Source organism: Dermochelys coriacea, chromosome 11 (assembly GCF_009764565.3).
Source record: "Dermochelys coriacea isolate rDerCor1 chromosome 11, rDerCor1.pri.v4, whole genome shotgun sequence".
Taxonomy (NCBI): Eukaryota; Metazoa; Chordata; order Testudines; family Dermochelyidae; genus Dermochelys; species Dermochelys coriacea.
The window spans coordinates 73,082,870-73,107,628 of record NC_050078.2 but is presented as its reverse complement, the minus strand read 5'-3'; the positions used below and the strand labels follow the sequence as shown (position 1 = coordinate 73,107,628).

At 41.5% G+C, this 24,759-nt stretch overlaps 1 protein-coding gene across 1 annotated transcript in view; it reads right to left on the bottom strand.

Annotated features, from left to right (window-relative positions):
• The window catches only part of TRPM8 (transient receptor potential cation channel subfamily M member 8), an 81,541-nt gene that overhangs the window by 54,977 nt on the left and 1,805 nt on the right, over nt 1-24,759 (bottom strand). Inside the window, exons 2-8 of the mRNA XM_038421737.2 lie at nt 23,217-23,290; nt 15,009-15,165; nt 11,124-11,301; nt 9,898-10,070; nt 8,405-8,579; nt 6,559-6,626; nt 2,707-2,904 (exon numbers count right to left, since the gene is read on the bottom strand). Of these exons, the coding sequence (XP_038277665.1) occupies nt 2,707-2,904; nt 6,559-6,626; nt 8,405-8,579; nt 9,898-10,070; nt 11,124-11,301; nt 15,009-15,165; nt 23,217-23,290 (1,023 nt within the window). The remainder of the gene's footprint in view (nt 1-2,706; nt 2,905-6,558; nt 6,627-8,404; nt 8,580-9,897; nt 10,071-11,123; nt 11,302-15,008; nt 15,166-23,216; nt 23,291-24,759) is intronic.

Sequence of the window (24,759 nt, the reverse complement as noted above, 5' to 3'; positions counted from 1 at the left end):
CTTTACAAAGCTTACATAGGAGCTGCCCTGCTCATCAGATCAAAGGTTCCAAGGCCAGAAGGGACCATTGTGATCATCTAGTCTGACCTCCTGTATAATACAGGCCAGAGACCTGCCCCACAATCCTTCCTAGAGCAGAACTTTCAGAAAAAAAATCCAATCCTGATTTTAAAGTCGTCAGTGATGGAGAATCCACCACGGCCCTTGGTAAGTTGTTCTGATGGTTAATTATTCTCGTTGTTAAAAATGCATGCCTTATTTCCAGTCTGAATTTGTCCAGCTTCAAATTCCTTTCTCTGCTAGATTGGAGAACCCTCTGTTAAACATTTGTTCCCCATGTAGGTACTTCTAGACTGTGATTGAGTCACCCCTTAACCTTCACTTTTTTAAACTAAACAGATTGAGCTCTTTGAGTCTATCACTTAAGGCTGTTTTCTCATCCTTTAATCATTCCCGTGTCTCTTCTCTGAATCTTCTCCAATTTAACAACATCCTTCTTGAATTGTGGGCACCAGAACTGGACACAGGATTCCAGCAGCGGTCACACTAGTGCCAAATACAGAAGTAAAATAACCTCTCTGCTCCTACTTGAGATTCTTTTCTTGATACATCCCAGGATCATAGCATCATATTGGGAGTACATGTTCAGCTGATTATCCACCCCTCTCCCAAATCTCACTGCTTCCCAGGATAGAGTCTCCTATTATCTAAGGATGGCCTACATTCTTTGTTTCTAGATCTCTATATTTACATTTAGCTGTGTTAAAATATGTATTGCTTGCTTGTGCCCAGTTCACCAAGCAATCCAGGTCACTCTGAACCACTGACCTGTCCAGTTCATTTTTATTCCCCCAATTTGTGTCATCTGTAAACTTTATCAGTGATGATGTTATGTTTTCCTCCATGTTATTAATAAAAAATTTAAATAGCACAGGGCCAAGAACCAATCCCTGTGGAACCGTACTGGAAACAAACCCGCCTGATGATGATTCCCTGAGTACAGTTACATTTTTAAACATATCAGATAGCCTATCAGTGGTTCCTCTAGTCCAGTATCCTACCAAGAAAAGCAGCTACTAGCTGACACTTTAGATGAAGGTGTAAGGAATCATGTAGTAAATAGTTATGGGATAACCTGCCCTTAGTTGAAGTTTCTTCCTAACCTCCATTGATTAGAGTTTGGCTTGAGCCCTGAAGCATGAGGGTTTACATCCTTCTTTAAGCACCTTGGTATTTTACATTTTAATCCTTATTATAGTAACCCTTGGTGTTCTTGTTATCCAGGTAAACATCCCATCTTTTTAAAACCCCTGCTAAGCTCTTGGCCTCAAAGGTATCTTGTGGCAAGGAGTTGCATAGGCTAAATGTACACTGTGAGAGAAAGGGTTTTCGTATTTATTATAGGAAAGCTCTTTAAATGTTTAAAATACTTTAGTGCTTAACTGTAGCCCTTTCCCCGCTGGTCCCCCTTGTGACAGGTTCGGTCACAAAGACTCCCCTCGAGACTGTCACTCAATGATCTGGAATACCACTGAGAACAACCCTCCTGCCAGTACAGGTGCCCCTCCACTCCTGTCTTGCTGAGTTAGACTCTCCAGTCAGCTCCAGCACAGACCAAGAGGTTGGGACACGCCTTTCTGCAGTTCACTGAAAATGAGATTCACTCAGTCCAGGGGGTTCTCAGTTAACAGGGACTTTCCTAGCCCAGTGTTCAGCCTTTCTGGGAGTCTGAACTCCAAATAAATACGTTTTACTGGGTATAAAGCTTATACAGGGTAAATTTGTAAATTGTTCACCCTCTATATCACTGAAAGAGAGATATGCACAGGTGTTTTCTCCCACAGATATTAATCAGTTACTCTGGGTTTATTAATAAACAAAAGTAATTTTATTAAGCATAAAAAGTAGGATTTAAGTGATTTCAAGTAATAACAGCCAGAACAAAGTAAGTCACAAAGCAAAATAAAACAAAACACGCAAGTCTAAGCCTAATACATTAAGAAACTGATTAGAGGGAATATCTCACCCTCAAAGAGGTTCCAATAAGCTTCTTTCACAGGCTAGACTCCTTCCTAGTCTGGGCTCAATCCTTTCCCCTGGTACAGTCCTTGTTAGTTCCAGCAGACATCTCAGCTGGTAAGCAGGGTTTTTCTCATGACTGGCAGCCCCCTTTGTCCTGCTCCACCCCCTTTTATAGCTTTGGCACAAAATGGGAATCTTTTGTCTCTCTGGGTCCCCACCCCTCCTTCTAAATGGAAAAGTACCGGATTTAAGATGGGTTTCATTATCTGGTGACATGGTCACATGTCACTGTAAATCCCCTAGTCTCCATTCTTCCTGGGTTGGCCCACACGTACACAGGAAGGCTGGCAGGTAAATAAACCATGTACAACCAATTGTCCAAGTTAATGGGAGCCATCAAGATTCTAAACCACCATTAATGGCCCACACTTTGCATAATTACAATAGGACCTCAGAGTTATACTTCATATTTCTAGCTTCAGATACAAGAATAATACACGCATACAGATAGGAGGAACATATTCAGTAGTTTATAACCTTTGTTATGATACCTTACAAGAGACCTTTTGCATGAAGCATATTCCAGTTACTTCACATTCATAAGCCTGCTTCCATGCAGCATGTGGAGTGCACCGTCACACCCCTTTCCTATCTGTCTCATCAACACTATGGCAAAGCACCTACCCATCTGATCCAGCTTTCAGTCTCTTCTTCCGTGAGTCTCGAAACAGTGTGAGGCAGGTATCGGAGCAGCCTCTCCTTGACAGATGAAGAAGCTAAAGTGCCTTCTGCCTCCACTAAGCTCGCTATTACATCAGCAATCTGGCCTGAGCCCTCCACTGCTATGCAGGGAATTTTACTCTTGATGGCAACATTGATAGCCTAGGAAAATACAGCAGAGAGGGACAGAGATAACAGTCATTAATAAAGGTTCAAGCTATTTGAAGTCTATTGTTCAGTAACCAAGTGAACAATTTTTGGTATGGCTTGTGCGCAGGCACTGAAGAATTCCCCAGCTCTAGCCAATATTTTCACTATTACCAGCAAGGGACATTACAATGCCAGTTCTTTACAATGGTCTCTAATTCAGTGGTTCTCAAGCTTTCACACAGCAAGCCTCTGAGTGTGATCCCCCTTATAAATTAAAAACACTTTTTTATATATTTAACACCATTATAAATGCTGGATGCAAAGCAGAGTTTGGGATGGAGGCTGACAGCTTGCAACACCCCCCCCCCCGTACGTAATAACCTCGCGACCCCCTGAGGGGTCCCAATCCCCAGTTTGAGAACCCCTGCTCTAATTCAATAAGAGCAGAGGGCCATGGAGAGTTGCATGGGTGCTCAGGGACAAAAATCATAGTGGGGCGAATGTCAGAGTAAATAAAGAAAACAGGAAAAGTAGGAGGAAATTGCACAAAAGAGAAGGCATTTCCAAGATCGGACAATGCTGCCTCCTGAGAAATGACCTGAAAGTTCTCCTCGCCCAAGGATCTTTTCCTGTGTGGGGCATAGCGAACATTAAAATAAGGAAGGAGCCTGAAAGATTTCCACTTCTATTCTGCTTAAACTGAAGTCAACGATTAGAAAAGAAACACACAAGCCTTGTGTATGGCCCCCTCTCAGATTCTGCCAATTGCTGACATCAGTAAGACCTATCAAGCATGACTATTCAGTTCGGGTCTCTTTTAGCAGGAGAAGTTGACAGCTTGGAAACTATTGCTATGCCTCCTTGGACTAAAACAAAGTTTTATCTGCTTCTGGAGATGATCACTCCAGCCATGAGCTGTAACAATGGAGACATGAACATCTGAACAACATTCCAGTGTCACTGACAAGTAAATAGTCAGACTGTCACGGACCCTTGTCTGGATTATGAGCCAGTTATTCTTCAAAGTTATTAAAAACTTCGACACCTAAAACAACCTGAAGTTGATCTTAAAAATATTTGATTTGTGATGTTAAATGAATTGATATTGCTTTAGAAACAAAGAACAATTTTAACTATTAAAATTAAGATAGAGTATATTGAAACAATTAAAAATCTACGTTAATTAATGCTACCGGATGTAAATACCTGTGGGTAAAGCCTACTTAATGCAGGCATATTAGAACATCATTCAATCAGTTACTCTGAGGACATACTTTAATATTTCACAGTCTGTGTGTGGCATTGACAAATTGATTAATTAACATTGGTGAAGAAATTATACAGATGAATTTTAATATTGATTTTGATGGGACTATGATCATCAGTATAACATAAGTTTAATTGGCATGATACATTTATATATTAAAGTCATCTATCTCCGTGAGTGTTGGCAGCAACAAGATTGATAATCATTTCTAATCCTCTTCTGACGAGACAACTACTAATCAGCTTTGATTATTTGTACTGAATTTATTATATTTTACAAACACATCTTGAAAAGTTTGGGTTACAGCTGGACCTGACAAGAGTGTCAATAATTCAATTCATCTGCCTAGATAGCTTCTCTGGAACACAATCTAGCTCATTATAGATGGTCCATGCCATTCATGCAGCCCCAGACATGAGGTTATAGACTCACACATTTTAAGGCACTAGGGTCAATTCTATTATGTGTGACTGTAGCAATTCCCTCTGTCACCAGCAGGCTTTGAACCCTGAACCTTCAGCACAGATTTCCACCACATGAATCACCAGAAGAGCCACAATATTGTACCAGTTTTCCCCATGCAAACCTGTAGCCTCAGTATCCCCTCCAGGCACTGCATAGTACTACCCACAATGCCGTATAATTGGTGAGCCTCTGAGACACATTGGTTACACAGATATGGCAATTTCTTCCAATATCCTTGGAAACCTTATAGTATTAACTTTAAGTATCTTTGGAGTCCGTTGCATTAAATGCAAAGGTAATGTAGTATTGTGGGCTGGGATCGTATGCTGGGGGAGATGTGATATGAACCCAGGTGTGGCAGGGTGCTGAGCAGGAACTGCTGAGCCAGCCCTGTGTCACTCCAGCTTCAATTAAGGGAGGTGAATTGGAGTTGGTTAGACCACCTGGCCCTAACTGGGGAAGCAGAGACAACTGCTGCCTAATTAGGCTGGGGCTGTATAAAAGCCTCAGGGGAAGGAAGCCAGGGGTGAGCAGGCAGAGAGGGAAAAGGCACGGAGTGGAAGCAGGGAGGTAGCTCCCCCGCAGATGGTAAAGGTGGTGGGAGTACAACCTGTAAATAAATTGCACCAGTGGTTACTGAATCCAGGGTCTCCGAGTGACTTTATCAGCCCAGCAGGGGCAAGAGCCAAGATAGCCCTGCAGCACCTTGTTACACCTGGGAAGTGTGATGAACTTCAAAGGACTGTACTGAACGTGTCAGATAAGAATGGGATTTCAGATAATCTGTCAAGTGGTTTGCCTGGAGAATCTCTAGGGGAAATTTGCATTCACTTCCCCATCTCCAGTTATGCAAATCCCCAGCCTTTTGAAGCTATGCCTGAGAAGAGGTCCACACTCTACTGATAACCTGTTCAAAATCAAAGGTCCAAGCTGTATACAGCAAAGACTAAGTTATTATAGGGGTACTAGTCCAGAGCTGAACTAGTATCCACAGAAGAACCCCTTGGTGAAGTGTTCAAGGACTCATTCCCACCACAGCCCTGGCGGGAGTTGGGGGTGGGGGGAGAGGGGTTGATTTCTAGTAAACTTATTAACATGTGTGTTGGTTCTTTTATTGTTTTTCATATGTTTTCTCTGTAATGCTTTCACCTTAAGAATAACCCTGTTTGCTTAGAAAGAGCTGTGTGGTAACTTGTTAACTGCTGGCCGTTACAGTTGTTCATAGGCTCTCGAGAGAAAGCCAAGTGCTGACGTTGGCCTGATCAAGCAGTCTGGGTTGATGGGAATATCACAGAAGAGGCAGGGAACTGTGCAGCCTGAAAAAAAACCAATTGAGAGAGAGAGAGAGAGACCTGCATCTCCGCCCAAGAGAGTTGACTGCTGAGGGGCATAGAGTGGGTGCCCCTGTGGACCATGATGGGGAAATACAGATGCAACTGCCCTGAATTGTGACAATTGGTATAGCCCAGAGCTGCAATTGCAGGGAATGTCCTGAATGGGATTGAGATGGAGCATGCCCAGTGCAGATAGAATCCTCATAGAATTTTGCTGTTAAACTCTAGACAGTCTCTACTGACAGTCTCTACAGCAAAAAGCAATCTAACACAAGTCCCTGCTTCAAAGCATAGGGCACTACAGATTCTCAAATTAAAGGTCACCAGAGTTTTGTTTGGTTTTTTCTTTAGCCTCTTTCTCAGAAACAGCTTATCCATGTTGGCTGAAACTTCTTAAAACATTTCGGCCTGAGACAGACATGTGGCACGGAAAATTTCAGCCCAAATTTGGAAAAGTTAAACACAATTGAAAATAGAGTCTAATAATGGGAAGTGTCAGGCAACGTTAATACTTTGCTACCAGCCTCACCCAGAATACAGTTAAAATTGGGACAAGACACCACAGCACACTTAATTTTTCTGTCTTACTTTCAGACTTACCTTCAAAGTTTCTTTCCCTCCTCCTTGGGTGAAACACACAATTGGAATCTTCCCACCATAATTAGAATCTGAAATATACCAAAGAAAAGGGAGAGGGTCTCACTTAGCAGTGTTGATATATTTGAACAATTTTTATACTTCACAATAATTTTTAACTTCACACTTATGCAGTGGTTTATTGGATTTAGCTTTGATAATATTTTACACACAAATACTCGTATTCCTGGCTTTCAGCTGATTTAACCAAACTCTTTTAAATGTCATCTATTCCATTGTTACATGACCTTTAGTTATTCTCACTAACCCATTTTGCCTAATCTAGTGTAGGACATCAACACTGAGATGCAGTATTCCCAGAAGTAACAAAGCAAGGCTAAAGTCTTAAGTAATTAGTATCACCAATGTACAGTGCTTAAAAAAAAATGACATGATTTTGACGGGGGGCAGTTTATTTGCATGTTGGTTTCTGACCCTTTAGTATTCAGGTACATTGCCTAGCACCCAAGAGGAGCAGAGGAGGAATTGTACTTCAGAGGCCCAACACTACTCATGAGTCAAGTCAGATCACTCCTTTACAATACGTAGGGTTTGAGCTGTAAATTTAGATCTACAATTTTCACACACACGAGTTTGGGACTGCTTGAGTTCAAGGTTTTGAATTACTCTGGTATAGGGTGGGGAATACCTGAAACATTCGTATGTTAGCTCAATCCCGACTGGAAATTGGGAGTGTCAGACTGTTTAGGCCTATGTCAAAATCTGAGATTCTTTTCTAAATCTACCTACCACAATCCTGTGTTTGTACTATCTATACACAAAAATATATATGTGCGCACACACACGCACACACATAGGATCATGGTAGGTAGATTTATACATTAGTAATTATTAAAGGAATAAATTAATCAAGAAGTTAGGCTGAAGGACCATTAACATGAATGTAAAATTTAATTATTAGAAAATTAAAATATAGCACCTACAATTACATCTAAAGGGTTTAATGTAATAGGAGTTTCATATGTTAAACACTAGTTGATAACAAAAAGCATATTTATTGAAATTAAAGCCATGTGATGAGTTTGTGCAGTTTTATTGTCTGAGTGAATATATACTTAATAACAATAATGTATAATACTGATTTTATTTATTTCAAAATGATTCATGTAGTGGCTAATAATCAGCATCAGTTATTATTATTTATATTAACATAGTGGCTAGGAGCCCCAGTCATGGTTCCCACCGTGCCATGTGCTGTACAAAGTACCACACAATAAAGACCAAAAACATCATAATAAACAAGAAGCAACAGTCGGCCTAAAACATACAGCTAGTTGAGTCCAGAGGTGTGACAAAAGGCAAATCCCAGATTCCTCAGGCAACCCTTCCCCCAACACACCAGCATCTGTCAAAAGTGATGAATTCCCAACACACAGAGTGTAAGGATGGAAAGAAACCTGGGCCCATCAGGTGATCTCCTCTGACACAGCAAGTGAAATTGCTTTGATTCCCGAACTGAAAGGAATGTTTATTTCATATAGTACTTGAAATCCACCTTATCCAGTAAATTGTGCTCTGTGGTGAACCTCAAATTATTGCATGAGTATGTAAGCTCTACTTATTTGTACCTATAAGAAGAATGTTCTTCTTGAAATACGCACAAATCACCATGGGTCACATTGACAGTATACTGTCAGAAGCCTTCTTTGTTATTAGGCAATGAGCAAAAATACTTGTCATCCATAGCATGGCAACATGAGAAAATTTGTTTCCTCCCACAGTATGTTCTGTAGCATCAAGCCCTGTAGCACCTGAGCAGAATGATCTGAAGTTAGAGAACTGCACCAACCTGGGATAACACGTTCCGAAATGTATTTTTCTAACTGTGTCCGCAGCTTAGCCTCTATTGCTGGATGTCCATGGGTGCCATTATCGACCAGCAATAGGTGAGTGTGGTTATTGTCCAGGCAATACAATGGGTCTCTCTTAAGGTCATCCATTATGTAGTGGGCTGAATAGTACCCCTAGAAACATCAGCAAAGGGTTTCCATTGAGATCAGAAGGGCATGGTGCATGCAGTACTTGAAATGGGGAGTCAGTGGGCATGACTATTGTTCTCTTATTTTCCAGATTTTAGCAGCATAAACATTTCCAGACCAGGTCAGACCAAAGGACTATCGAGCCCATGGCCAGCACCAGCTGCTTCAGAGGAGTTGCAAGAGCACTCATAACTCAGTTATGGAATAATCTGTCCACAGAAGACATTCTTTCCTTCCCCCATGCGATGGGCTTGTGCCCAGGAGAGTGAGGGTTTACACCTCCTATAATTTTATTTTATATAACGGAACTGTGGATGTTCTCATCACTCGTATAGATGTCAAGTGATTTTTGAATCCTGCTAGGCCATGTTGAAAATTAACAATTCATTTCTCCTCTGTTTTAACCACTTTCTAATTTATGACCAACCTTTACCCCTCACCCCAAGACTTAATGCTACTTAGTGAGGGTTTTTATCAATGGGTTTTCAAAAAAAACCCAAACAATCTATTGTCTCCTTTGTCTGCTATTTTGCTGATATACTCTAAGAAATCTAGCAGAGTGGACGTAGGATAAGACATACTGGTTTGTTCCTCCTCCTCTTCAGTTGAAATTTCTGACTTTTACCGACATATACAATAATACTGTTGCATTACAGAGATTTCTGGCAGTTGTCCAAGTTCAATCCAAGCACTACTGAGTGCCTTTTTGCATTCCCCACAGCCTCTAATGCTGCCACAACTTTATATTCTTATGCCACAGCAACCAGTGGCTGCTGAAATAACCTCTTAAGATCACTAGCAGACGAATGAGTTAGAGCAGCCTTGCTTACCCAGGGACATGGCCAGCGCCAGAAATGGGACAACACAAACATGCATAAAGACACTTTTGGACCACCCAACTTGTTCCTGTGCAGAAGTGCAGCTCAGCTGGATGAGAGACTATATTGCCCCCTTTTTTGAATCCACCTGGCTGATTCTAAGTAGCACATCTTTTCCAAAATCCAATGCACAATTTGTGAGTGCCATATATCTCATTTGTTGTTTAACTATTATCTTTAATAGGCAATGACTATTTTACAACACAGTGCAGCACAAGTTCTGTAGCAGGAAGAGTTTCTAATAGGACCTCACATCCAAATCAGCCACAGGCCAATGGCATCAGGCTCCATGCAGATAGTGGTGTGGATGGAGAGCAGTGAGGCATTTACTGAGAGTAGATTGCATTTAGTCAGAATACAACTCAGTTTTGTAGGGTTTTCACTGGCTTCCCATAACCCCATTGACAGCACTACATGTTCCTCACCTCAGTATCACTACTTCTGATCAAACTATCCCGGTTGGAAATCATGCCCCAGGCTGCTATGCCGATAGCCACCACATTCTCCTCTGAGCTCCTACTGATGGTGTTGTCTCTCACCACCTCTCCAATGTATTTCATCAGTCCATAGTGAGTGCCTCCTGTGAAAATCCAGGCCCCTGAAGATGACAGGTACCAAATGAAATTTAGCCACAGACTACCACTGTGCACAAAAATTGTTTTGTCTTTATAGATATGTGCATGTGTCATCCCCAATTCTCCTCTGCCCTGCAGCTCGTGTAGTCATGAAGGCCTGTGTTACGTGGGTGCAAGAAGCTGATGTGGCAGTACTGCGCACCAATGCAAGTGACAACACAAAAGGGCAAGGCAGTGGGGATTTTGGCCCTTGGGGTTGTTTATCTTCAAGACACTAAGCCAACACATTTATCCTCACAGGATCACAGGAAATATGTTAATTCCCATATGATACAGGAAGAAGAAATGTTAGGAGATTTACTCAAAGCTACAAAGGACATCCTTGTCAAAGCCAAGAATGGCTCTCCACCCAGTTCCCAAGTCATTAGACTGTACTTGTCTGAAATGGACTAAACAGGCAACCACTAATAGAAAGCTCTGCCTCTCTGCTGACTATTCACAGCTTCTTCTTCTCCATTATTTGGCAGAAGGCTAATATACCAGCCGACTGAAATATTCACCTCTCACTTCAGCTAAATCACAACTGCACTTGCTGAACCAAGTTCTTCACTTGCTTGAACAATTCTGACTTCAAAAAGGGGTTACACTAGATGTGAATCTGTATTAAAAAACTTAGCCCAGGTTTTTTTAATACAAATTATTACGATTTTTATTATCCTGCTCTATGTGCCAATGGCTACAACTGAATTCACAGGTATTAATTGCATAAATGATTGTAAAAGGCATGGGAACACTCAAAGGGGCATCAGAAAAGATAGACTTGCCCCAAGATATATGCCTAGTTTTTTCCCCAAATTAAGCCCACATTCATTTAACTAAAAGACTCTCATGGACTTCAATGGGACCAGGATTTATCTCTTGATCCATATTCCATGATAATCTATTTTCCTTTCCCTATTTTATTTCTAACATCACAGTTTATTCACTATACTGACAAACCAAGAGATACCAGGCTAGCCCAATGGCAGAAAACATAAAAACTAGTAGCTTCAAGGCAGCCCAGATATCCCTTTTACCTTTGGACTGGGCAATGTAGATCAGCCTGCTGAATATCTTGCGCATCCGTGGCTTTAGGGCAAAGTTTTTTGCTCCCCCTGTGACTGAGATGACAAGGTTGGGATTTTTCAGATGCCAGTGTTGAGTCATCAGATCATAGAGCATTTCAGAGTCTGTGTCGTAGGATAACCGGATGTACTTCAATGAGAGAGGACACAATGCAGGGTTAGCAGCAATAAATGGCAACAGAGTAATTCCATTTGGTCTCAAAGAGATGGCCCGGTTCCCCACTCCCTTGCCCTCCATGCAGTCATGTATATCTAGACAAAATACAAAGCAGGTGTCAGAATGGTTCCATTACGTGACATTTGTCACCCGCATTGCACAGTAGTAAATGACCAAAGTGCAAAGCAATGGAGAATTAGGCCCAGTGTGTGTTTTCTAAACACTAATTTTATGGCCTGTATTTTCCCCACTCCTAGGACACCTGAATAGAGATAGGCTAAGTTTTTCAAACAAATTTATTCAAAAAATGCAGTTTCAGCCTACCTGAAACTATTGGTGAATTTGATCCAATTAGTTTTGGTTGGGAAAAAAGTTTTTTTAAGGTCAGCTTCAGACAAAGGATGTGTTCCCCTTTCTCTGCCCTTATAACCTTTAGCCCAGTGGTTAGGGCACTTGCCTGGGATATGAGACCCAGGTTTGAGTCCCCACTCTGGATCAGGGACTTGAACTCACATCATGTCCCTGCCAGGTAAACATCCTAATCACCAGGCTGTAGGCTAGTCCAAGGTGGGTTGCTCCCAAACTCTCTTACCGAAGCTGTTCCACTTGTATCAATTCTTAAATATTTATTGGGCCAGAGAGAGAGAGAGAGAGCATAGCTCTCTGCATGGTGATTAAGCCTCTCATCTGGGAGGTAGCAGATGGGGATTCAGATCTTCTCTCTGCTTGTGATTTACCTGTGCATGAAGTCATCAGCTCTTAGGAAACTCCAACAGCATGTCTCCCCAGCAATATGGGCTACCACAAGCACAGTCCTGTTCTCTGCTCTCTGCACTGGCTTTCCAAGGAATACTCAGGCCTTGTCTACACTAAAGGGAAAAGTCGATCTAAGCTATGCAATTTGAGTTACATGAATAGTGTAATTCAAATCGACATAGCTTAGATCTACTTACCTCAAGGTCCACGCTATGTGACATCGACAGGATCTGTCGACAGACCCATCAACTCCCCTTACTCTTCTTGAGCAGGTGGAGTATAGGAGATTACAGGAGAGCGATCGGTGGTCAATTTAGTGGGTCCTCACTAGACACACTAAATCGGCTGCCGATGCATCGATTGCCAGAGTGTCGATCCTCCAGTAAGTGTAGATAAGCCCTAAATCACCTGCATGGTCCCAGCGAGGCATTTAGTAGCTTGGGCCCATGATGTTTAAGAGATGGCCTAATGCTTCAAGGTGGAGACTGTGTTCAACGAATCCACCCCTCAGGCACCATGGAACTTCCTATCAAAGGATAAAGCTTGTCTGTGCAGAAGACCAAGCTTCCTTGTGGGCTGGTCCCAGACTGTGGAATGAGCTAAGACTCTTACAAACCTCACCACATTCCACTCCAAGTGCAAAGCACACTGCTCCAACGTGCCTTCTCTGCACACACAGGCTGCACATATTTTAGGGAAAAAAATATAAGAACCCCATCACAAAATGGCTCCATTGTGCATACACACCCCTCTGTGGACAGCAAGAGAGACAGAACAAACCCCTGTCGTGAATATTAGTCCTGTCGCTTAATGCACTATTTATTATTTGGATTGCAGCAGCGCCTATAGCACAGTCATGGACCAGGACCCCACTGTGCTAGGCATGGTACAAACCGAACAGGGACAGTCCCTGTTCCAACCAACTTATAGGTGTAGAACTCATATCCCAGACAATTGCACTACTTTGTTAATTCTGTTTGGAGTACTACAAAGGAAGGAAATAGATTTTCAAAAGCACAAATGGCACTGAATTCCATTAACTCCCAAGGGGCACTTAGGCCCCTAAATCTACTTGTGCTTTTGAAAAAAAATCTAGCCCAACATCAACTGATCCCCACAGGAACACACCCATGGAGACTTTAATGTCTTCATTTTATCACACATAGAATAGGCCATGGAACCAGCCTCCAACTCCAAGCAATATGGAGGATTAGCCGGAGGCCAGGACCCTCCACAAACCTCCCTGCACACCCTGAGCATAATGGAGAGACTGATGTCTTCTGCAGCTGGTGGCCACCCTGGGAACTTCCTCAAAGGGGAACCACAGTGCAAAAGGGACCAATGCCACTGAGGGATGTATTATTGTCCTGCCCTGATCTCTGCCTGATATATGAAAGGATGATGTGCATCTCTTCTCAGCCCTGGCCTGACCCACCTTTTCTCCCCAAGCCACTTCAGCCAATGCTCACCCTTTACCCCACTAATAGCACCCAACTCTGGACAACACAAGTGCTGAACATGTAATGGGGGAAGCTGTCAGATGGCAGGTGCGAACTCACATATAGATCTGCACGCTAAGGGTCCCCTTCACAGGTGCACCAGGGATCAGGCCCATTATTGATTAGCAAGAGAACCAGAACTTGAAGACTTGAATGTATGCACCTTGCTTTACAAGTGTTGGATCACATTTATATAACAGATCATAGGAAGGTGGGGAGAACGAGCAGAACCTGCTCCCCTTCAGCTGCCCTGCAGTTCAGATGACATGCTTAAGATAATCAATTTTATGTGCCCATAGCTCCATTTTAACAGTGACAATGGCGGGGACTTCCATTTTTTCATATAGCCCCCTTTAAACACTTATTCTAAGTACCATAATCTGGTTCTTTACAATATGGCATCTCCAGCTATCACTCAAAACAGACTTCCTCTCTTCACTTACAATTCTTTTGTTCCTTTTTCAGTTGTGCATAAAGCTAGGACTGATTGTATTATATGCCAGGATGTCAATGACCTCAATGAACAAACCAAGCAATGTTCCTGAACATCTCAGAGCAAAAATAAGTTTTTCTTTTTTTTTTATTAAGGTGTTACGGGGTCTTCAAATATGGCCATCTGAACATTTAAAACTGGGCATAAGATCATCCAAAAGTCTCCTAAATCCATATTGAGCTATGTGGAAAATGGGAATTTTCCCTGCAAGAAACTTTGCAAGAAAAAAAATCCCAATTGAAATTTTTCAACCCAATTTTTTTCAGTATTCCACAGAATTTTTGCATTTGAAATTGAATGAAAACAATTTCATTTCAAAACCATTTTGTTTCTAAATGATTTTTTTATTTCGATTTTTGAATTTTTTTGGTTTCTTTTAAGGTTTTTACCCACTTGAAAATGTGTGCATGTGGTGGGGAGTGGTTAAAAATGTGCTGATGTGGGGAAAAATTCATTTGTGACTGTTTCCCCAACTTTCTCCAGTTGGAAAAAACAAGAATTTCAAAACCAGTGTTTTTTCCCAAAAATAGTTTCAGTTCATATAATTTCAGAAAAACAATTTTTTCTCCAAAAAGCACATTTAACCCTATTTTCCAACATTAAAACAGGTCAATTTTTAACATCTCTGTTAAAATTTAAGTAAGTTGCCATTTTCCAAAATGCTCAGCACCCAGCAGTTCTCACTGACTTCAGTGGAAGATATTGTGGGCTTAGAATGCTTGGAAAAATCAGATTGCTTATTTAGGTACCTAAATTTAGGTTCCTTGTGTTTGAAAAATCTAAACCTTTTTTTTCCCCTTTTGATTGTTTTGGCTTCTTTTTAATTATGCTGAATTTATTTCAAAAAGGCTAATGCAAAAAGCCACAGGGCAGAAGCTATTTATGGATAGGCTGGAGTTAAAATACCCAATGGCAGCTCAGCATTTACTCACCTTCCCTCTTTTCCCAAGATTTTCAAACTGAATGTCACCAAAAGCATCAGTGGGAAGTTCCTTTGTGTGTTTCCTATAACTCCATTTCTCAGTGTTATTTACCTGCGTCCCCTCTATATGTTGGCTTTTGGAATACCCACACTTACACAAGTTGTCCCTGCCAAGAAGAGTGAATAGAAAAAAGAAACAGATTAATATATTTTGCCCAGAAAACTAATACTTTTTTCTTTCAGTGACTGATAGCATAATGACAACTAAGACTGGTGAGCAGTTTTTCCACATGTATTTGACAAGTAGGTTGGCTGGACATCATTCAACTATAATGTTACAACTTATGCTTGAATAAATATGATACTTCTAAATTGGAATTTAAAGGTTTATTCTTGAACAAGTTATGGTGCTTGGACAGAAAGATGCACAAGGCCCAAGGTGAAATGTAACATCTATAGCTGAGGTCTACGCAAGTGGGAAAGACTGAAGAAAACTAAAACTCAAGTGCTAACATGTATTTTCAAGTATTCGTGTCATGGGCCTATACAACAAACAAAAACTATATTTTGTGTTCTAACTTTGTAACATTGCAGAAAGACCTCAGCTTGTGTATGTACAAAATCAAACACATGTGTCAACACCTACTCTGCTCCGTATTAGAGGGGCTCTGACCTGTTTCTTATTTAGACAATGAGGGATTTTCAAATCCCTCTCCCTTTTGCTCTGCTTTAGCCAGATTGAAGCTCAGTTTATTAGTGGCTTTCGGATGGTTTCCGTCTTAATGTTCTAACACCATAACATTTGCTTCTAAACTAAATCCTGTCATGAGTCAGATGATGCCAACTTGAACTTAACTATGTTAACTTCACTATCTGAGGCCTATGACTTGGGGACTCCCAATGACTACATCCCAGGATCATCTCAACATGTCTTGGTATCCACCACCCGGATAGATTGAAAGAACATATAAAAGTTACAGTATGCAACTCCTCTTGAGATAGGCCTTATACACAGGGCACCAGGTGTTCCACCACCACCCAATTTACATCATACCACAGAATTGTGCTCCAGGATCTCAGCTTTGCTTTTAATAAAAGAAAAAAATTCCTTGTTCTTATGCTTGTGAAGATAACCTTGAAAACATAGAACAGGAAATCAATTCAATGCAGTAAATCAATGCAATGCATGTGGCACCCATCTGAGTCTGCAGAAAGCTTTAAACAGTAACTCCAAAGGGTGTGACCAGCTCCATTCATTTTACTCGAGGCTTCATGAACTCTGGTGTTTTCTAAGATGTATAGGATTCAGCAATTCTGCCACAGATTTGGCCATTTTGCTGCAGCTGCAGCCAAGAGCCGAGCATTTTGTTACAGGCAGAGCACAGCCCAGTATCTGCCTCTTGCTCTCCAACTTTCCTCACAAGGCAGTGTTATTGGATTACACTGGGGGAGGGATAGCTCAGTGGTTTGAGCATTAGCTGCTAAACCCAGGGTTGTGAGCTCAATCCCTGAGGGGGCCATTTAGGGATCTGTGGCAAAAATTGGGGATTGATCCTGCTTTGAGCAGGGGTTGGACTAGATGACCTCCTGAGGTTCCTTCTAACCCTGATATTCTATGATACACTGCCGGCTTCTTGCACGGGTTCATGGTACCAAGCAATAGGGTTTATGGAGCTAAAGTTGGAGTCCGGTTTGCAGCCAAAGGAGCTGGAAGTGAAGGCTAGTGAGATGAGATACCTGAGCCATTGAAGCTAACTACAAGGTCTCCTTTCTATGGATGAGGATGCGGGTTCTGAGATGGGTTACCTGGACAATATTGCAGAGAGTGAAAATGGGCTGCTTACAGTATAGAGGGGAAACCCATCCTTAGAAATAGTCACTGTCAAAAATAATCAGAAATTTTTGGGTCCATAAATATTTTCAACAATGGGTTGAATAGGTGGTTGGATAGCGATGTGTGAGTGGTGGGAGGGGAGAGAGAGCTGGGAATGAAGCACATTTCATGGTAACAGAATATATTCACATTGCCTTGAAATTTAGGGGTGGATCATGCAGAAATTGGTCCCAAGGTGATATGGGGTACACAAAGGCTGTTTATAAGTGGAGAACTAACTGGCTAAAACCTTTTTTCTCTGAAGTAAGATATGTGAATTGCTGTGGTGAGGGTGCAGGCTGTGAACTCTATTCATAATGCTAAACAGCATGACACAGGTGCTAATTATATCTTTGAAAAATCAAAAAGTAAATGCCAGATCATGTAAAAGTGGCATCCCACCAAATATCACTGTGAAGTAAAAAGGCAACAGACCAAACAGACTTTAAAGTGAAGACACAAACAATTGCCTAGGTCTTTAGGCTTTACCCGTAATCTGAGACAGGAATGGCAAACCACAGCCAATGGGAGCTACGGGGGGGGGGGGGGGGGCGTGCCTGCAGACGGTCAATGTCAGCAAAATGTCTCATGGCCCGCAATCAGATTATCCTGATCGGCCGCTTGCGGCCCACAGGCTGCTCACCACTGCTTTAGAGGATATAGCTCACAGGAAGTCTCTTTAATGAGAGGATTGTAATATGTTTCTCAGCAACACTGCAGTTCATGAATATTAATTAGTTCTCTTACTCAAGTAATCCAAATGTACTCCAGTCAAATAAGCCGGTAAGGTTTTGATGTTGTCCTGCATAAGCCAAAGATCTGGAAGAGACACTTGATCCAACACCATCCAAACAGAGCTGTTTTGGACTGTTGGAAGTAGCCCCTAGGGTGAGTCTTTATGCGCATGAAGCTAATGGAATGCAACCCAGCTGGACTCCAACCTCCATTTTTGTACTGTACTCAAGAAGATACCTACAGTGGTCTGGCCATCTATAGTCGTAAGTTTATAAGAGTGTTAATATCCCTGATTATCTGCAAGGTCTCTGAGGAGTTCTCTCAGGAGATGATTATGGACAAGAATATGTCATATATTCCTTTCCCTTCTGACCATATCAGAACACAGTACTGACTGCCTTCAGAAGAGCAACTCAGTGCAAATAGGGAAGTTGAAATAAAGAAGGGGAAAAGGCTTTATGAATCCAGGTTTTCCAACACTCTAAAAGAACTGGATTGAAGATTATTAGCTTGCCTATTCTAGAATTCTAAAATGCTTCATAAATTCTCTAGGAATATAAAGTGCTGGTGTGTTAGTTGGGAACTCTGATGAAAGACAACAGTATATGATGTGTTCTCTCACCAAGCAGGCACAACCCTCTCTGGGATTGAACATGGCAGCTAACCACACCTATCCCTCCTGAAAGGAGAGGATGGCAGTGGGCTCTACAGAATGAAAATGCTGCGGTAATGTCTGATATTTTCCTCCTGGATTTGTGGGGGGAGAATCTGGTGAGAATCAGATCACTGTCCTTTTTCCACCCTTCCTCAAAGCTGGATCCCTACAGAACTCCAACAAAGGGCTTCTCTGAGGTTAGGGAAGCATGCCACAGTTTATATGTGAGAGGAGAGGCGTCTGTGCCAAAGGGGAGCGTGCAGTCCTCAGACATGCAACAGTTGGGTTTTGTTGCAGTATCAATTATTAACCAGTTTCCTTCATTTCTAGTTTGCCTTTAGGTGAGATGTAAAGCCAAAATCCTGACAAAGTCACGGTGCTTAAAAACATCCAGCAGGCCTTTACAAGTTTAGTTTTTACACACATAAGGTATTAATTTTTTCTGGAGTCCTGACCAAATATCAGCCTGGGCAAATAGATCCTGACCTAAACTTCTTACCTACTCTCATTTTTGTGCTGCTTTAATTATACTGATTTAGATACTGACATAGCTAAAGTATTACAACCCTCGAGGGTGGGCACAATTATACCAGTATACAGATGCTTATATTGTTATGGCTCATTCTTGTAAATGTATGGGAATAAACTATACCAATATGAGCACCTTTATACTGGTGTGACTGGATCCACGCCAGGGGGATTATCGATTTAACCATTTCAGCATTAAAAAAGCCCACAGCCCTAACAAAGAGTTAAATTGGTATAAAGAACTGTGTAGGCCAGGCCCCATGCTTTCAAGAAGTGATGCAGCTACATTCTATGCACCTATCCATAATGTGTGGGAGGAAAAGCTGTATTATCATGGGGGCTTCAATTCAATATGCTGTAGATCTCATGTTGCCGGTATTAAAATATCCTTGCAATTTCTAAATATTAGAAGTGACAACTACCTAACTCAAAAAGTACTGTAACCACCATGGCAGGAGTGGGTGGGTGAAATTCTGTGGCCTGTGTTGTGCAGGAGGTTGGACTAGATGATCATAATGGTCCCTTCTGACCTTAGTATCTATGAATCTATGAATCTATGTTGCCTTGACAGATAAAGAGGAATTGATCACAGAGGTAAAAAAATCAACTGTAGCTTGGGTACCACTTTCACCAAGCTGAAAACAATTATAAGCCAGCTCAGCTGGGAGGAAAAATTTAATCAGAAAAATGTGAATGATAGATGGGAATTGATTAAGAACACTTTACTAGATGCCCGAAAAACCACAACCAAGGAAGGCAGCCATATTGGTTAAAAAAACCTACCTAGTATAGAGGGAAAATAAAGGCAGCTATAAAAATGTAACATATGGAAGAAAGGATAAATTAATAGCAATGAATATAAATCAGAAGCTAGCAATTGTAGAAAAAGGGAACCAAAGGGACACAAGGAGAAATCTATGGCCAGCACAGTAAAGGACAATAAGAAGGAGATTTTAAAATATATTAGGAACAAGAAGTTTCCTGACAGTAGTTTTGATCCATTACTAGATGGAAATAACCGAATTATCAATACAAATGAAGCAAAGGCAGCCATGTTCAAGTCTGTGTTTGAGAGGAAAAAACAGATGATGGAGTCATATCATGATGAGGGTGATGATAACACTCTTTCCATTCCACTAGTATCTCAGGAGGAGGTTAAGCAGCAACTCCTAAAGTCTAGGGTGACCAGATGTCCTGATTTTATAGGAACAGTCCCGATATTTGGGGCTTTGTCTTACATAGGCACCTATCACCCCCAACTCCCATCCCAATTTTTTCACTCTTGCTATCTGGTTGCCCTATTAACATCTGACATTTTAAAATCAGCAGGTCTGGATACCTTGCACCCAAGAGTTTTAAAAGAGTTGGCTGAGGAGCTTGCTAGACTGTTGAGATTGATTTTCAGTTAGCCTTGGAATACCAGGGAAGTTTCAGAAGACTGAAAGAAAGCTAATGTTGTGGCAATATTTAACTAGTGTAAATGGGACGGCCAGGTAATTATAGGCCTCTCAGTTTGACATTGATTCCAGGCAAGAGAGTAGAGCACCTGATGCAGGATTAGATTAATAATCAATTAAAGGATGGTAACACCAATCAATCAACATGGGTTTATGGAAAATAGATCCTGTCAAACTAATTCGATATCCTTTTTTCATGTGATTACAACTGTAGTTGATAAAGATAATAATGTTGATATGATATATCTGTCAGGCACTTGACTTGGTACTGCATGACATTTTGATTAAAAAGTTAAAATGATATAGAATTCATATGGCACCAATTACTAGGGTTAAAAGCAGCCTTATTGATAGTTCTGAAAATGTAATTGTAAATGGGGAATCATGATCCTATGGGTGTGTTTCTTGTGGGGTCCTACAGAGATTGATTCTTGGCCCTATGCTATTTAACATTTTTATCAATGACCTAGAAAAGAACATAAAATCATCACTTATGAAGTTGGCAAATGACACTAAAATTCAGAGAGTGATAGATAATGATGGTGACAGGTCACTGACAGAGTAATCTGGATTGCTTGGCGAACTGGACACAAGCAAACAATGGTGTATTTTAATATGGCTAAATATAAATGTAAACATCTAGGAACAAAGAACATAGGCCATATTTAGAGGACAGGGGAAGCTGAGAAGCAGTGACTCTGAAAAAGATTTGAGGAAGATCATGGTGGAAAATCTGCTGACCACGAGCTCCCAACACAACATTGTGGCCCAAAGGACTAATAAGAATCTCAGATGCTTAAACAGGGGAATCACTAGTAGGAGCAGAGAGGTTATTTTAACTCTGTATTTAGTACTGGTGAGATCGCTGCTGTAATACTGTACCGAATTCTGGTGTCCACAATTCAAAAAGGAAGTTGATAAATTGAAGAAGGTTCAGAGAAAAGCCATGAAAGTGATTAAAGGATTCGAAAATATGCCTTTTAGTGACAGACGCAAGGAGTTCAATCTATTTAGCACTTAACAAAAAAAGAAGGTTTAAGGGGTAACTTGATTACAGTCTATAAGTATCTACATGAGGAACAAATATTTGATAATGAGCTCTTCAATCTAATAGAGAACAGTATAACACAATCCAATGGCTGGAAGATGAAGATAGACAAATTCAGACTGGAAACAATGCGTACATTTTTAACAATGAGAGTGATTAACCATTGGAACAAATTTACCAGGGGTCATGGTAGATTCTTTCTCACTGACAATCTTTAAATCAAGATTAGATATTTTTCTACATGATGTGCTCTGGGAATTATTTTGGGGAAATTCTCTGGCCTGTGTTATACAGGATGCCAGACTAGATCATCATAATAGTCCCTTCTGGTCTTGGAACCTATGAAATTTCTGAGAGTTGTTGAATTTCTCTAGTAACTTAGTTCCTTCTAAACATACAGTGTAAAGAGTGCCCTGAATGCTACTGGGGATGAAAGATTCTTTTATTGAGGCTCTTTTCAGCTCATGTCTCAATTACTGCAACCACCTTCTCTTTGGCCTTGACAAATGCAGTCTTGCCCCATTCATATCCATTCAAAATCCTGCTGCCAAGATCATTTTCCTAGCCTGTCGCTTTGACCATATCACCCCGCTCTTTGCATCCCTCCACTGGCTCCCTCTTCACTATCACATTGAACAGTAGCTCACCCTCACTTTCAAAGCCCATCCCCATCCTCTCTCTTATCTGTCATCCACTATCGAGATGTTGACCACCATCTCTGATTGGCCCATGATACCAACCTTCACCACCTGCTTGTTGAGTTTTCAAACAAGCACCTTCTTGCTTTCCCCCATGCTGTCCCTGCTGTGGAGCTCCTCCTAAGCATCAACACCCACAAAGCTATCTCATTATCCGCCTTCAAAACCCTCTTAAACTCTCCATTTCTGTGATACCTACAAAAACTTTAGAACACCTAGGCCACAGGTGTGCTGAAACCACTGCCTATCATACTGACCAATACTGTCTCAGTGTTTCCTTGTACTCCCCTTTCTGTCTGTATCCATCTGTTGTCTCTTGTTTTAGACTTTGAGTGTCAGCTCTTTGACGCAGGGACCATCTTTTTGTTCTGGATTTATACAGCACCCAGCACAGTGCTATGATAATACAAATAATAATAAAAATAATATGCCACCTCACATCAATCCCACTAGACCCCATTCACTTCAATGGGATGCTTGCCAGGAAAATAATGCTATATCTGACCCATACAACATGACATCTGAATGTATTATTTCCCATAGCACTTGATGTTGGAACATTCAGCAATACCCAGCCAATCATTAGGGCCCTGGATATGCCTTGTTCCTTGATCCCTGTTTCTTCATCCTTGTTGCATCAGTTTAAATTCGGAATATCAAGGAGAAGCTACTGTGCTGGCCATGAGCACTTCTGTCCCCATGTCTATGCTATCCAGCTAGTTGTATGCAAAACTGGCATTTGGGAACCATGGAATCTGCTGATGGGGAGGGAAGATGCCTGCTGGTGGGGTGCGCCCCACATTGGCATGACTGTCCCAATTTTAAAGTGGGATTGTGTGGCCTGCTCTTTGAGTGCATTTATCAAACTCACTTCCCAGAGTAGACTAGACTGTAGGCCTGCTCTCTCTTCCCAGCCAAAGTGTTGGAGGCTGGAGTAAAATCTGCCATTCCAACCTCTTAAGCATAACCAGAGCTATATCAGGCCTCCCCCGGACCATGACCAGAACACAGGGAGGAGGACTAGAGAAGGAGAGAAAAGAAAAAGATTGAAGGCATTTGTGGAAGGCAAAAGTGAGACTTAGAAGATGAGGGTGCACAAGGAAGAAGTGCACTGGAAGTTCCCCAAAACCCTAATACTGGTGTTGACTGTTACTTCATTACGTTGCTCTCAACCAGCACTACCTCCCGCTCCCGTAAAAAGCAAAGCTCAGAGTATTTGCTTACATTGACTTGGCATCTCTTGTGAAGAAGACACATTCTCTCTTCTTAAAATGTTCTTGGATGAAGGTGACCAAATCCTTTGGGGGAAGATTAGAGGGGAAAGTTTTAGCTCAGTGACTCCCAGCACTGCAAACTCTTTAAAGGTAGCACAGGTACCTTACACTGGCATTTAAAGGAAAACTGCAGTGATTCACTGTAATTCATTTGTTCGCAACGTAGCATCAGGGCCTGTGTGGACGCAGCTGTTCAGGAGCATGGCGGGCGATAGCTAAATCCTTTAACTATAATTGGAATATTAAAACAGGAACTTTAAAAAAAATTAATGAATAACTATCAGCATGTCCTAGTAGGCGTTGTTTAGATCAGGAAAAAGGTGTTTTTAACAACATGATGAGCACCAAAGCAAACAGTTCTTGCATTGTCCCTTAAGCGCATGCTGGACACAGGTGTAACGCCAACAGACTCTGGTCGTCGTTGGGTGGGATTAAACTGGGGACCTCTGGAGCTTAGTGCACAAGCCTCTACTACATGAGCTAAAAGCCAACTGGCTGTTAGCTAAGGCTTTAGAGCAGACTCATTAATTGCTCTCTAAGTGGTCTCTGTGCCACTAGATGGGACAGAACGCCACACCCACGAGGTATGTGGGTTACACAGGCTCACATTTAGAAACATGGCTTCATCTTCCTATTTGCTCTATAAGAGCTCTATTGGTTTAACCCAGCATGTTCGTACAACAAACATCCCAATAAGGTGAATTTCCAGAAGTTACAAAGTAGTCCCCACTTCCACCACAATTTGGAACACCACTCAGCACCTAATGTAGACCTGGTTTAACACCTTTAGAAATGTTATGGGATCACAGGTAACCACATCTGCTAAATGGTGTTGAAAATCATATCACCAATATTCCAAACAAACCCTTTTTCCCCTTAGCCCCTACCAAAAGCGATGCCAGCTCCACTTGCTATTTTAATATAACCCAGCATGCCCCAGTAGGAGGTTAAGTCTCTCAAGTCAAACCCCAGTGGAATTCAGAGTCTCCAGATTGTTTTAAGGTAATTTCCAATTCTAATTTAATAATTAAACTCTGCTAAATTAAACACACCAAGTGTTTAACACTATAATATCCCTTACCTTAGAATGATTGGAAGCTCTCCGATATGCAGCTGTTTCTATGGAGATGTTAATTCTTTTGCACCTAATTTGCCTCCAGAGACTAACAAAATGGGAGCTTCCTATCTGATCATGAAATGCTTTTATTTGTCTTTTATTTACTCTTATTTGTTTAGGGCTAGTACGTGGCATGGACTGTGCTGGCTCCAGACGTGGAAGGAGAGACTGATTGCACTCCTGCCTCATATGCTCCTGCTCGGCCTCCCCTGGCCTTGGGCGCAGGCACTTATACCTGCTACTAATCCCATGAGCAAGTGTGCAGAGAGTTGGCAGAACTGGCAGAAATTGGCCCACGCTCACATGTCAGCCAGAATGAGGGATGTAGTAGGTTGCTACCATTATGGACGAGTAGCAAAGTTACTCCCCACCTGGA